General features: G+C 42.9%; 1 protein-coding gene and 1 long non-coding RNA gene across 5 annotated transcripts in view; both read left to right on the top strand.

The window, feature by feature from the left end:
- Positions 1-231: 231 nt before the first annotated feature.
- POU2F1 (POU class 2 homeobox 1) overlaps positions 232-15,152 on the top strand; it is a 112,476-nt gene continuing 97,555 nt past the window's right edge. For 2 of the 4 annotated variants that reach the window (XM_083498628.1, XM_083498635.1), the window contains exon 1: positions 569-722. In XM_083498628.1, coding sequence (XP_083354754.1) covers positions 665-722 — 58 coding nt within the window. In that variant the 5' untranslated portion in view covers positions 569-664. Of the gene's footprint in view, positions 723-15,152 lie in introns of all 4 variants that reach the window. The other 2 variants (XM_083498624.1, XM_083498634.1) reach the window with 2 other exon arrangements.
- On the top strand, positions 11,783-14,949 carry LOC310704823. Its single transcript, XR_014525048.1, has 2 exons — positions 11,783-12,979; positions 13,023-14,949. It is a non-coding gene; the product is annotated as an uncharacterized lncRNA (long non-coding RNA).

Raw genomic sequence — 15,152 nt, forward strand, 5'->3', positions numbered from 1 at the left:
CGTGAAGGTAAACTCTGCTCAATGCACCCGGACTCCGAGAAAACGTGCATGGAAATAAAACACGCAGAGGATTGGGCTGCACGTGTTGGAATTGCAGAACGGGGCAGGCACGCAGGACAACGCCAGTCTTCCCCGCCTGCTCCCGGGAGGCGGAAGAGGGAGCAAAGTGCGAATAATGATCATAATAAATCCCTTAGCTCAGATTTCCCCGCAGGTGAGCGCTCAGTTCGCGGGATGCGGGCGAGCGCAGACTACTAAGGGGAGGCGGCCCTGCTTTACATGCGCCGGGCGCGCTTTTCCTGTGGATAACAATAAGCCTTTTGGATATGCCCCTCGAGCGCGCAGCCTGCTAGCTAGCCCCTGTCACCACGAAGGCTGCTGTCACCCGCTCGGGTCCCAAAGCGGCGAAGAGCGGGAAAGGCGGCAGCGGCAGCACCCGAGTGGCTCCCTCCTCCCCGCACATCTAGCGGGCGCCTCTCAGCGAAGCGAGGGGAGGAGGCGCTCATGCGCGCGGGCCGCGTAAAGGCTGCGAGGCCGAGGGAGGGGAGCCGCCGCTGCCGCGCGTGCGCAGAGGGCGCCGCGAGTGGGGAGGGGGCCCCTGCCGAGGAGGCAAACGAGCAAGGGAGGGTTTATCGGGCGGCCGATTTTGATTAAAATATTCAAAATGGCGGACGGAGGAGCAGCGAGTCAAGATGAGAGTTCGGCGGCGGCGGTGGCGGCAGGTAATCATTACTGCATTTTACATATTCATATTCATACTCGCACACGCGGGCGCCCCCCCCTCCGCCGCCCGCCTTCCCCGCTTAGCATAATTTATTAGTACTCAGGATTATTATAATTAACGGCACAGGAGGGAGCTGGGGGGTGGCCGCCGCGCGGGGGAAAGGCGAGAGGCGCACGGAGGGACACGCGGGCACCGGGGGACGGGGGGCAACGGGCAGGGTCCCCCACCAGCACCACCACCCTCGCCCTGAGGAACCCTTCTCGGGCAACTAGGCCGGGCACCGCCGCCGCTACCACGAAGCCGCTTTACATATTCATATAGACTGTATAATAGGGGTAGCGGCGGAAAAGCGAGGCGGGGAGGGGGGGCTTCGTCATAATGACCGGGGTGTGGAGGGAGGGGGGGTGTCGGCGGTTGGGAAGAAGGGACGGAGCGGCGGGCGCGCAGCACCTTCCCCTTCAGCCTCCTCACCGGTCCCCGGGTGCAACCGCACCCCCCGGCCCCTCTGGTGTCGCATTGGACGGGGAGGGAGGGGGGCGGAGGAGGGAGAAGTCGTGCATTTATTCATTTCTATTTTCTTAGCGCCTCGGCTCCCGCCCTGCAACGGCCCCCCCCTCCGCCCCTTTCCCAAGGCAGCCCTGTTTCCCCCAGAGGCCGAGGCCTGCGCGCCAAACAAGGGGTGTTTGGGGTTACTCTCGGGGTAGGGCTGCCTGGCCTAAGGGGAGGGAGAGGGGCGGCAGTGGGGGCTTGCGCCTTCCGTGTGTGTGTGTGTGTGTGTGTGTGCGTGTGTAAGAAAGAGAGTGCGCGTGCAAATTGGTGTGTGTGTGTGTGTGTGTGTGTGTGCCCCCTACAGGAAATCTATAAGGGGTGGCTTGTCTCCCCCCCCCCCAGGTGTCTGGGGCTGCCCTGACAAATCTTCGCCTGCCCTTCTGCGAGGTGGAGGGAGCCCTTGAATGGCTTGCACCGGATCATAGCGGCGGGGGTGGGGTAGGGGGGTGCGGCGGCAGAGGAAGAGGGAGACGACACTTGACAATGCCTTGTCTCCCGTCCCCGTATTATTATTATTATTATTATGGGGTGGCCGGGTCAGGGTTCCGGGGTGGCCGGCTGGCCGCGAGCGGACTGTGGCTGCTTTCTAATTCTCCCTCCCTCCTCCTCCTCCCCCAACCCCGTCTCTGGTCTCCTTCTCTCTCATTTGAATAATGTCTAATTCGGGGAGGTTTATATTATTGAAATGGCCGCCCGGCTTTCCCCGCCTCTCATGTTTAGTAATTCAGGCCTTTAATAACAGCCACTCAGAGCCCAATGCCGTGTTTATATTTTACATTCGCCCCATGTGCTTTTGTGGTTCAATATGATTCTTCTTTCTCGCTCTCTGGCTTTTTTACATTTTCTTGGCAACGAGCAGGGCCTTGAGATCAAACCCAGGCTGTATGGAGGGGAGGGAGGAAAGCTAGGCCCGGACTCCTTTGGCAGGCGCTTAGGCCTCACTCTCTGCTGCTTGATTTATTTACTAATAACCAAAATGCCCCCTCTCAGCCCCGACAGCAAAAACAAAACCCTCCTGGGGCATGAGCAACATCAGATCTGCTCACAGCTCCTCTCTCTTTCTCTCCCCCCTCTTCACCCTTCATGCCTCAAATATAAGGGGCTTATTTTTAATTTATAGCAACAACAGGACTTTCTAAGCTGTTCCTTATAGAGCATGGAGGGGGGGGGCTTTCTTCTCCCTTTGTCCTGATTGACTTTTTCATGTAGAAAAAAAAATTTCTCACTTACAGTTTGAGGGACTGAAAACTGCATCTCCCTGAAATTAGCAATTCAGTTACTTGTAATAAATATAGTATGTATTATCAAGCAGTGATAGAATAAGTGACAATCCAGACACTACAACCCACATTATAAATTATGTGCAGTAATCTGAGGTGTTATTAGAAATAACTTCCATTTTGATATTTAGGATCTGAATGATGTGGACAGAATATGTTTGGTATATAATTAGGTTGTCTCCTTTAAAGCTAGTAGATGTGTATTAAAGCTAAAAATGATTGAGTGGTGAAAAAAGAGTGATTGAAAAAGGATGAATGTTCCTTATACTTAATGAAACTAGGAACACTTTTTTAGTTAAAACAAACATTTCAATTTGGCACAATGCCTAGTAAGTTACAGTAGCTTTCTCCCTAATTATTTTAAAGGTGGTATCTATTAATATAGTGCTAGCACACTTGACAGATTTATGTAGGCCTCATTAGTGACCATTCTCTTCAATCTGTGCAGAAAAATAACCTGACAGCAGGATATTTTACAGTATCTATGTCTGATTAATATTGAACAGTCCTTGAAGCATGACTATGAGCTGCATATACAGGAACAGTTTGATTTTTTGTAAATTTCGTGATGTTTTTATTTTATCTTAAAGTAATTGGTCTTCTGCCTTTTTTCACACTTACAAAGTTTTCCCTTTCATGGTGTTGGCCAGACAAAAATGCAATATGATTTTATGCCTTAGAAGCATATGTTTCTGCACCTATTTAAAAAGATGTGGTCCAGCTGATGATGTCACTAGCCAGCGGACAAGGTGCAGTTAATTTGATTTATTGACCTGGAGCTAGGTGTAGTGGTGAAGCCTTCTCATAGGGAAACCATTTATCTGAAGACAATTTCCTTTCTAGCTACAATTCAGCCACTGCTGTGGCCATAGATATTTTATCCTGAATGATAAAAAATATATATCGCATCTTATGAACAAAATTTTATTGCAGCTGACAATTTAATAATTTTTAAAGGATGTTTTGCTAACTGCAAATTCTGGTGTGTAAGGGAAGAGTTGGAGTTTTATAAACCCAGGAGCTTACTAGCCTCTCCATTTTTGGACTAAAACTGATAATTCTGTGTTCCTTTACTTTGTCTTAGTTTTTTTTAATTAATACTAAGTAAGGCCCCTAACTATAATTTACCTGGAATAGGCTGTAGATCTAATATTGTCATTTTACTAGGATGTTTTCTCCAGCTGTGGCGCAAGTTTTATTTCTCATCAGCCATTGATTCTGATATCAGGTTAAACTGAAGTTCCATTTTGCTGTTTGTATGTAGCTTGTGGGGGAAAAACATTTGGTCTCCCCCTCAACCCAGAGTGGCTCATGTATTATTCTGTTCTCTCTCATGCCCTTAGGTTGCTTGAATGAAACTGAAATAGTGTTTTTAGCTGTTGTAATCACCTGTGGTTGTAATCACCTGTGGTCTTTAACTCAAGATTTATCAAACGTTTTTGTTGGTTCATGCTGCTCCTGCTTAGTAACTCTGGCATTAATAGGGCTCCTGGTATGGCTAGTGATATTAATAGTAAAAGGTAAAGGGACCCCTGACTATTAGGTTCAGTTGTGACCGACTCTGGGATTGCGGCGCTCATCTCGCTTTATTGGCCGAGGGAGCCGGCGTACAGCTTCTGGGTCACGTGGCCAGCATGACTAAGCCGCTTCTGGCGAACCAGAGCAGCGCACGGAAACGCCGTTTACCTTCCCACCGGAGCTGTACCTATTTATCTACTTGCACTTTGACGTGCTTTCGAACTGCTGGGTTGGCAGGAGCAGGGATCGAGCAACAGGAGCTCACCCCATCACGGGGATTTGAACTGCCGACCTTCTGATCGGCAAGTCCTAGGCTCTGTGGTTTAACCCACAGCGCCACCCGTGTCCCTGATATTAAAAGTAGAAAGTGTTAATTGTACTTGGGCTGACTGGAAGAGAATCTGTCTGTGCACCTATTATGCAGTATCCATAGACTAAACACTATTGCCTCAACTTTCTGGTTATTGTGATAGTCTAAAATTTGCTTTTCTGTATAACATCTGTTTGGGAGTCTTGTTTTAATTGTTAAGACTTTGAGTTTCTTTGGTCCACTTGGAGAGAAGTCATATATGTTGGGTAAAAGTCGTAAAACAGTTGTGCAGTTTGCTTGTCATTATTGCAATGTAAAATCATAGGAGAACTCTGACCAATCTTTTAAAAAACGGGGGTGTAGTTGGGCCATGCTAGCTTTATCATGGTTCCACATTATATTATGTAATTGTCTGGGTAACAGTCCTTTCTCATTACACTTACATTATACAGTCAAGCTAGCATGCTATGGTTTAATTCAAAATAACTATATTTTGCCATGCATAGCTTTGGCTATGGTGTTTTAAGCCAGTATTGATATTTTCTGCAGCGATTTAAAAGGCACCAGAGGGCCATTTACTTTGCTCTTTGTGCAGTTGAACCTGAATTCGGGGCATTTCTTAAAGTAAAACTTGTGAAGAGTTACAGAAGATGGAATTGTCTGATTCAGCGGTGGCCTCCATTGCATCCTATTTTACTGCTGGGTGACTGTAGCCCATATCATGTAGTGCTTGTCTTTGCACAATGAAGGGGGGTATCTGGCTGTTCCTGGGTTTATTCTGGCTCTTTCATGCCAGGCAATCTTTGAGGCAGTCAGAAACATAGCAGGATAAGCAGAGGATCTCCCTCATCTCTCTCTATGCAACTGGCTCATACCAGAAACATACAGAGAGGTTTACTCCCACAGTCCATGTGCTGTTGAAATTGTAAGTAAGAGTTACTGCTGCTTCGTTTTGTGCATGCTGTTGTACACCAGTGACGCTTGAAGTCAAGTGTGCTTGCCTCTATTTGAGATTTTCACCCAGTTTAGGAAGCCCTGCCACTCCAGCTTTTTTCAGTGTTACTTTGGACTCTTGAGACAAACAATAGCATTGGAGACCTGTGTTGACATTTTGCACTGTTATGGTAACTAAAGTTGTAATCCTAGATCCATTTATGTGGGAATAAGGCAGATTGAATTTAATTCAGAGTAAACATGTTGAAGATTACATTGTAAATCTCTATATTTATATTGGGAAGAGAGTTTTAATTGCTTATACTTTAGGGAATCAGCTGAACCGTGAACTCTGAGTAGAATTGAAGTAAGGTGTTGGTGAGGGCAGATAGTTTTTAGATTCAGTGTGTAGGAATGACAATTTGGGTCCAGTAAATGATATAGCTGAGGTTGCAGTATTCTGGTCTATACAGTGGTGCCTCGCAAGACGAAATTAATCCGTTCCGCGAGTCTCTTCGTCTTGCGGTTTTTTCGTCTTGCGAAGCACGGCTATTAGCGGCTTAGCGGCTTTAAGAAAAAGGAAACAAACTCGCAAGAACTCGCAAGATGTTTCGTCTTGCGAAGCAAGCCCATAGGGAAATTCGTCTTGCGGAACAACTCAAAAAACGGAAAACTCTTTCGTCTTGCGTGTTATTCGTCTTGCGAGGCATTCGTCTTGCGAGGTACCACTGTACATCACATTGGAACATGTGATGTACAGTGGTACCTCGGGTTACATACGCTTCAGGTTACATATGCTTCAGGTTACAGAATCTGCTAACCCAGAAATAGTATCTCTGGTTAAGAACTTTGCTTCAGGATGAGAACAGAAATCGTGCAGCGGCAGCACAGCAGCAGCAGGAGGCCCCATTAGCTAAAGTGGTGCTTCAGGTTAAGAACAGTTTCAGGTTAAGAACGGACCTCCAGAACAAATTAAGTACTTAACCTGAGATACCACTGTAGATAAATAGGTACCGCTCCGGCAGGAAGGTACAACTGTACAAAGTATAAGGCAAAATTAGTGATCTTTGAGTATTGGAGGTAATGGGGTTTATGGCAGACTTTAATTCTATCCTAGTTTGCACTTTAAATATCAATGAACAAATGTTAGCATATGACTCCCCCCCCCCCCACAAATCACCACATTTGATTTAAGTCTTCTGTTTCCCCCTTTTACATGGAATGAAATATTGACAAGTTAAGAGTCATCAGCTTCTCTTTACTACAACGTTTAATGTAACTTTAGGTAGCAGCAACAAAAACCATACAATGAATTAACAGTGAAATGTAGATAATATGTTTCTGCTCTTTTTCTAAAAAGAAGTTTGCTATTGGCTCACATCCCCAATGTTACCATTTTCATACAGTGAGCAGTTAAATAGGCCATGGGATAAGGTAAAGATGGTGTAAACTGCTATATTTAAGAAGGAGCAAAAGCAAAAATAAATGTAGTTTATTTACACAACTACATATTGAGTAACTGCTGTACTTGCTGCCGCCTTACAGTAATTTTTCCTAAACAGCTGTGGGTTTTTTTTTAAAAGGATGCAACCATAAGAACAGGAAACACAAGAGATACCCTATACATTTCAAAAATGCATCATTGTCCATCAACCCAGCTTCACTGCCTAAGTATTGCAACATGCCCTTTAGAAACTCTTGTCCAGCCCTTACTATCTTGCGAGTTACAGTGGTACCTCTAGTTACGAACTTAATTTGTTCTGGAGGTCTGTTCTTAACCCAAAACTGTTCTTAACTAGAGGCGTGCTTTCGCTAATGGGGCCTCTTGCTGCTGCTGTGTTGCTGGCACATGATTTCCGTTCTCATCCTGGGGCAAAGTTCTCAACTCGAGGTAACTCTTCCAGGTTAGCAGAGTTTGTAACCTGAAGCGTTTGTAACCTGAGGCGTTTGTATTATGATTATTATTATTGTGAGTGAGCCCTTAAAAGTTACTAGCCTTAAAAAGAATTCTTCCATCCTTTTCTATGATTAAAAATCAGACTAGAGTTTTTGTTTGTTTGTTTGTATTGCAGCTATACTAGAAACACAACTGGCAGGGAGAAGAGATAAGGAGCAATGTTTACCTGCTACAGCCTGTTTGTTGTTTGTGCTGGGTGCACAGAAAAGGGCTTTGCCTCCTGTGTGTCCATCATAGGAAGCTGGCAGTTGAGTCATGGGTCACCTCATTCCTCTGTGACCAGGACAGAAGCTGAGTGGACTGGCAAAGATAAAACAGAATGCACTGTTTCTCCTTTGCCATGCTGCTCAGCTTCTGTTCTGACTGCTGAAGAAGAGAAAGCATTTCCTCCACAGCCAAGATGAACACTGGGTAGGCTGGCAAAGGAGGGACAGAGTAATTTATCTTTCCTTTGACAACCAGCGATAAAAACTAGATATATAAGTTAGGTGGCAGGGTTACAGCCGCCAAAATGGAATGTCTAGTTGCCATTTTGGGGCTAGATGGCTTGAAAGTCGTATTTTTCAGTATGACCTTTTGGTTCCTGAAAGTCGTTCTGATTGTGCAGGTAAAATATCATTGGTAGACTTCTAAAGGATGTATTGTTAGTGTGTGAAAACTGGGAAGATCCAAGGATCCCTAGGCATGCATCTCCAGATGGTGTAGACATTAGGCGCCATCATTGCACCCGGGCATCTTCACTTGGTTGCAAGTGGCCAATAGCCAGGTGCAAAATTCATCTGGCACATGGCAAATTTTGAACGCTGTTGACAACCTGCTGCTGTGGAGGAAGGGGCTTTCCTTCATGGGTAACATGGAAGCTGAGTGAAATGGTGAAGGAAGGATACACTATTCTGGTCATCATCAAACAGCTAATGGATGTGGAATTCCCAAGTGCCCATGGCAACCAACCGAATGCTTAAATACAAGGCTGTTTTGTTGTCTCATTAGATATTTCATTTAAGTCTTGAGCCTTCAGTGCTTAGAAAAAAACCTTAAATACTACTTTAAATATAAAAGTTTCAGAAACAAGGAACCAAGTGAAAAGCATCATTATGTTCAATTCTTCTTGCTAAAGCTTTTCACATTAGAGGTAATTTCAGAACAGTAAAACTGGGCAACCAGCAGCAGTTTGGAAGTTGCAGCATTTATTAAAATGATAATAGTTGTGTAAAGTCAAATATGCAAGTTGCTTTGACTCTGCTACTCGTAGCATCTTTCCTGATGTAGTTCTTTCTGCTTGATATTTCACCAACTCCTGCAGTAACACATACACATAAGAGAGGAAGAGACATGTGTTTCTTTGGAGTCAGTGTCTCCAGAGCACCCACAGAGGTGGGCACACATAGTTTCTTTCAACAGTTTGCTCCTTATTTTTTTTTAATATTGGAACAACTGTTAATGGTGTTGAGTTCTGGTTCCCCACACTGTGTTTTCAGTAGGTAGCACACACTGTATTTAATGTGAGATAGCATCAGTATAAAACAGGGATGGAGAGCTTGTGCCTTTCTATATGTTGTTGAGTTCCATTTCCCATCAACCCTAGATGGCATGGCAAATTGTCAGGGATGATGGGGGGTGTAGGCCAGCAACATATAAAAGCCACAATAACTCCACTCCTTGTACAGAAGGTGAGGGATGGGTTCATGTGATGAATGAGTAGCTTGGCTAGAGAATGAAGTTGATGCTTTATTGTGACAGCCAAGGGCTTCTCAATAGGAATGATGGTCCTTGGAAGGTTGACTTCTTTAACATAGACTTCTTTTATTAACTGACAAGCTTTGCTTACAACAAACTAAACTCTTGCTGTTTACAAACCATAAAGAAAAGGAAGACAGGAGCATCAGACTCCAGTTTCTTTCATTGTCATAATATTTAATGGGAATTACAGAAAAATATATTCCCTTATCTTAGACCTCTCCCTGTATCACTCCCAAACTATTCCCTCGAAGGAGCAATACAAAGTTATACAATTTTATTATTTATTTGTTAAATTTGTATATGCATCTTCATCTGAAGATCACAAGGCGGCTTACAACAATAACAAACCAATAACAACAATAACAAACCCTCACAAAGCAACACATTTTAAAAGCCATAGAATGTTAATCAGCCAAAGGGCTGGTTATAGAAAAACATTTTCGTCTGGCACCTGAAGATACGTAATGAAGGCGGCAGGCGAGCCTCCCCGGGAAGAGCATTCCACAAATGGGTAGCCACTGCAGAAAAGGCCCATTGTCATGTTGCCACTCTCCACAGACCTCTTGTGGCACACAAAGAAGGGCCTTAGATTATGATTGCTGGGTCCTTATCAGTTCATATGAGGAGGTCCTTGAGTTATTAACGTCCTGAACCATTTAAGGTTTTATAGGTCAAACCAGCACTTGCAATTTTTAGAGTGGGAAGGTAAAAGGCAAGGAAATTGTGTGTGTGTGTGTGTGTGTGTGTGTGTGTGTGTGAATGATGGATTCTCCCAGCTCCAGTCTTTGCTGTAGTGTTCAGAGCAAAATAATTCTCCTTGGAATGATGGTAGTATCCAAAGAGGAGTAGCAATGGAATGATAATATGAAGAAAAATAAGATTGCAGTCCCCAGGGTAAATGAAAATGCCTAAAATGAAAATGAAAAATCAGTATAATGTACATCAGAAATGACATCAGAATGATGTCCAGAATACAATGACAGCATGATCTAAGCACAGAAGATAAAATAAGAAAGTAGAGAGTGGAATGACAGTCTCCCACAGAAGACTGACAGTGTCCAGTATGAAATAGTATGGAATTATCCCATGGGTATTTCATGAAGAGTACAGTGACAACCAGCTCATTGCTCTTCCACCCATCTCACTTGAACTTCACTGTGGGGACAGTTACTTCCCTCTGCAGACATTTTTTCTATGACAGTTCTAATATTCAGTTCTCTTGTCTTTCTCCTTTAACTGTTTTTTCAACCCTCTGCCGTTCAACTACCTTTCCCTGTAGCATGGATTGGCGGGGGCAGGGGGTTGCTCCACTGAGGAAGATGTCTCCTACAACATCTTTCCCAGTATTTATTTTTTTTTTAGTTTGTTTATAAGGTTTACATCCCACCCCTCATCACATGTGATCTTGGAGCAAGTCACAAGACACAGTACACAAAGAAAGCTAAATAGAATATACTTTAAAATGCATCAATCCTCCATCTATTAAATATATCAATCTGACTAGCTGGTTAACTAGTGCACTTGCAGAAACTTGGGCACATAAAGGCTCTGCCAAACAGCTTGGTGGAAGGGGAGAGTCTTAGTTGGGGCTGAAAAAGACTCAAGGTTGGTGCCAGTCAAAGCCTGGAGACGGGAGTGCTCCATAGCTGGGGTACTGTTGCCGAGACAACCCCCTAGTGAGCCTCAGGCCTCCTGATCTTTTCCAACAACAATAAAACGAACAAGGGCTCTGAGATGTATTTTGTTTTTATTAAATAATAAAACTTAATTTTTAAAATATATAAGATGACATTGTAACATAAAAGGTAAAAGGTAAAGAACCCCTGACAGTTAAGTCCAGTCGCAGACAACTCTAGGGTTGCTGCGCTCATCTTGATTTAAAGGCCGAGGGAGCCAGTGTTTGTCCGCATTCAGTTTTTCCAGGTCATGTGGCCAGCATGACTAAGGCGCTTCTGGTGCAATGGAACACCGAAACCAGAGCACCACACAGAAATGCCAATTACCTTCCTGCCGGAGTGGTACCTATTTATCTACTTCCACTTTTTTGGTGTGCTTTCGTACTGCTAGGTTGGCAGGAGCTGGGACTGAGCAATGGGAGCTCACCCCGTCGCAGGGATTCGAACCACCAACCTTCTGATCAACAAGCCCAAGAGGCTCAGTGGTTTAGAGCACAGCACCACCCGCATCCCTAACATAAGAGGGTACAATTTTAACTATTCTCACGAATGTGTGAGTTATTTCAGGCTCAAAGAGACCTTAAACCTGTACAGTTTTATTTTTTGGAAAAAAGTACTTCAAAATCAATTTATTTTATAACCCCCCCAAAATACCCTCATTTTAAAAACATAACAAGTACATGGTTAGCCTATTCTACAAAACAAATGTGATACATGTGTTAGTTGTGGTTTGCGCACTATGGCTTATTGAATCTACTGGGAATAAAATGACAAAAATTCACTTTGAATGGTCAGTGACCCTTTTCTGTGTCAATACCATTTTTATACCTTATTTTGAAAGAGACCACAATTAGCTTTATTTTGATACCAAAATAAGCCCAATTGGTTGAAAAATAAGCGAAACAGGAGGTTTTTCCCCCTAAACTGAAGCAGAAATTGCATTAGCCCAAATCGCATGAAAATTGAATTTTTTAAAAAATTCCCCTGTGCCCAATTTTGTACAGAAAAATCTTTAAAAATAAATGTGAGGTTATTTCATAGGTATCTACACATAATTTTAAAAAAAAGATAATCTGAGTCGTGACAGCACATGACACCAGGTGATGTGGCGTGGAATGACCCTCTGGTACTGCTTATATTTCCATAACTGGGAACATAAATCCCTGTTTCAGAAACTCTTTAAACTGATTTTTTCATGTACTATTATGAAGACTCAAGATTAGTTACCTAGTCAAATTCTCAAGCACCCTAGGAGATAATAGCCAGAGAGATGGCAGCTTGCCCAGGAATTTTGATTTCCCATGTTCAAATGAGATTTCTGATTCACTGCCCTGTGCTACTTCAGTGAATTGAGTAAATGAATAATATGGTGCTAGGAATATGAATGTGATTTCTAAAACTAGTCCTTGCTTAGCTATTTGATTGTAGATAATTGAGGTAATTGTTCAGTGACTGCTTTGTAGATAATTTTATAGATTGCTTTGTAGATTTTTTTGTAGTTAATTTTCAAGTTAACTTTGCATTACAGCAAAAAGTGAATATTCTTCCCCACCCCAAATCCCCAACAATTTTTTTGGGAAACTGATTTATTTGCCAGTCCACCTAAGAAGTTATGTACCTACGGGACCGCCTCTCCTAGTATGCCCTACGGAGGACCTTAAGGTCCATATATAGCAACACCCTAGAGGTCCCGGGCCCTAAGGAAGCTAGATTAGCCTCAACCAGAGCCAGGGCCTTCTCAACACTGGCTCCGGCCTGGTGGAATGCTCTGTCTCATAAGACCAGGGCCCTGCAGGATCTGATTTCTTTCTGCAGGGCCTGTAAGACAGAGTTGTTCCACGTGGCCTTTGGCTTAGAATCAGTTTGATTCCCCCCCCCCTTTCTTTTTCCTTTCTCCTCCTGTGAAGAGGCTGCATCCTAATGTTTTAATGTTGTATCTTAATCTTTTAAATTGTTTTTTAAGCAACTTGTTTTTATTATTGGTTATTAGCCGCCCTGAGCCCAGTCTTGGCTGGGGAGGGTGGGGTATAAATAAAAAGTTATTATTACTATTATGATTATTATTATTAGTGTTTTCTGGATGTATATATCTTGCTGGATGAACAAACATATGTATCAACTGGATGTACATCTAATGTACATTTTGTTTAAACAGCATTTAAATGTGAATGCTGTCTATCTGTATTTTTTAAAAAAATAGGACCTGTGGCTATTCATCCCTTCCAACATCATAGTTCAAGTAGTTGCATATAAATATTCAGACTGAAAATGGGTCAAGATCACAAACATAGGGTGGGGTTTAAGGAAATGTACAGTTAGTCCTATGCAGCCAAAGGGGTTTTTGTTTCTTAAACACAGCAAACTCAGAATCCTCAAAAACAGTTTGTAATACAGCATTGGGAGAGGGGGCGAGTCTGGTGTTGAATGATAAAGAAGTAAAAAAATTCCACTGGGCATCTTCAAATTTTTGAGTATGTATGTCTAAAATAGTTCTTTGGATTCTGGCACCCTTCTATGGAAGGTTTTCACTAGACCAAATTAGCTTCTGTGTAATTTGTATAAGGAAAATTACGTGGTTTACATCTACCTACAGCTCTTGGTATTTTAATATGAAAATAGATCCTCTGGTTTGGTAAATCAAATCATTGACTTTAATTTCTTTAACCTTCAGGTATAAGAAATACATTTTCACCTTGGCCGTTTAGTACATTGTATGGTAGCATTCCGCTTTTCTTCTTTCTATCACTGTCACATATTATGTGTGAGAACTACATGGAAACCATTTTGGCTGTTGGTGCTACAATTGTATGGAACTAATGGTTAATAACAATCTTGCAGTAGTTATTAATATAAAATAGTAATACAAATCAACATTATTTTAAAGTAAAAAGTACTACATAATTGGTTTCTTGATCTGTGTGGCAATAGAAAAAGTGTGAATTTTGCTGGAATGGGTCGAATTTTATTAATGCAGATTAGTGGGAATGTAGCCATGTATATATTGCTGTATTCTACTAACCATAGCAAAGGTTTAGGATCAGAGTTTTCCTTCTTTTAGATGGGCTACCTTCGCAGGTGGACAAACCCCATCTGCACCTCACCTCCCTCTATAGCACATGCGGAAACTGCCTACTTGACTGTTGGATTCACTATGATCTTGTCCATTCAATCCACTGGAGCCTGTCTTCACATGCAGGGGAAGTCCCTAACTCAACAAGGCTTTGAGACCCATTGGTTACGCTCACCTGGTTTAGCTGGCCAGTTGAAGCTATTTTCCGGGCTATGGCTGCTGTCACATGCTTGCAGCTTCCAGGAGCCACAGGTGAGTTCTGAGTGGGGATGAAAAGTGGACAAACTATCTCAGAAGGAGCACTATGTGTCTCCCACCAGAGGTACTACACCTTGCCTAACACTCCATACACCCTGATATTAAACCTCTGCTGCCTTGTAGAGATATCTTCGGCAGAAGAAAAGAGTAATGAGTAAACCCTACACAAATTTGGAGTGAGGTCCCTAAGATAGTTGGATGGTGCCTTGTATGCCTCTTTCAGCCAAGCTGGTGCCAAACATATTGCTCTGCTTTCCTTTGGACCATATCAGCAAAGCCGAGAGGGAGGTTTTTTCGTCTGGCAGTCCAGAATTGCCATACACACTGCCCAGGAAATCACTCCAGTGCTACTAACACAGCAGTTTGCTTTCACTTCTGGAGGCGCACTCCATTGTCTCTCAAGACAGACGGATGCCAACAACAATATTCACCATAGTGAAGGTAAACTATGGCATAAGGATTTAGAGTATTTTGAGGCAAGGGAGAGCAGACTTAGAAGACTTACTTTACAAAAGTAAACTTAATACATACTTCTTTTCACCAGATATATCTAGTAGAAGTTGTCCTACCTTAGGTTCTAAATCTAGGCAACCTAAATTGTTTTTCTATGCAAAGAAGGGATGCCAACTACTTTCATGAGACTGTGAACATTAGTTTAGCTAATACAATTTTTTTCTTTTTTAAAAAGAAAGTACTTGACCGTTTGAGTCTTGGAGACTATACAACCAACATTCCTATTTATTATGCTTCCTTTAATTGCAATGTGTCAATTTTTCCAAAAAGTGCTTTATTTAGTTAATTTTGTGTTAAATGGAACACTTTTGACAGAAAACTTTTTAGGGGAATTTCTTGTTAAAATGGTGGAAACGACTTTCAGATTACACGGAACTCTGTTGTGGGCTTCACAGGACTCACAATTTACAATAGATAAAAATAGTTGGCGGTTGAAAAGAAGAAACATGGCTAGTGCCCAGATCTCAAGGGGTGTTTTCAGCAACTAAATCTCAAATTACTCTCTCCTGTCTCTCATTGGAAACCACTTTTTGAAACAGGGCATTTTCCAAAGCAGATTGTGATATAGTATGGGTTGGATGTTCAAAGAAAAAACAAAGGCCCTTAAGATGCTGTCAGGGGTTT

Source organism: Podarcis liolepis (assembly GCF_965112155.1).
Source record: "Podarcis liolepis genome assembly, chromosome: 4".
NCBI classification, from domain to species: Eukaryota; Metazoa; Chordata; class Lepidosauria; order Squamata; family Lacertidae; genus Podarcis; species Podarcis liolepis.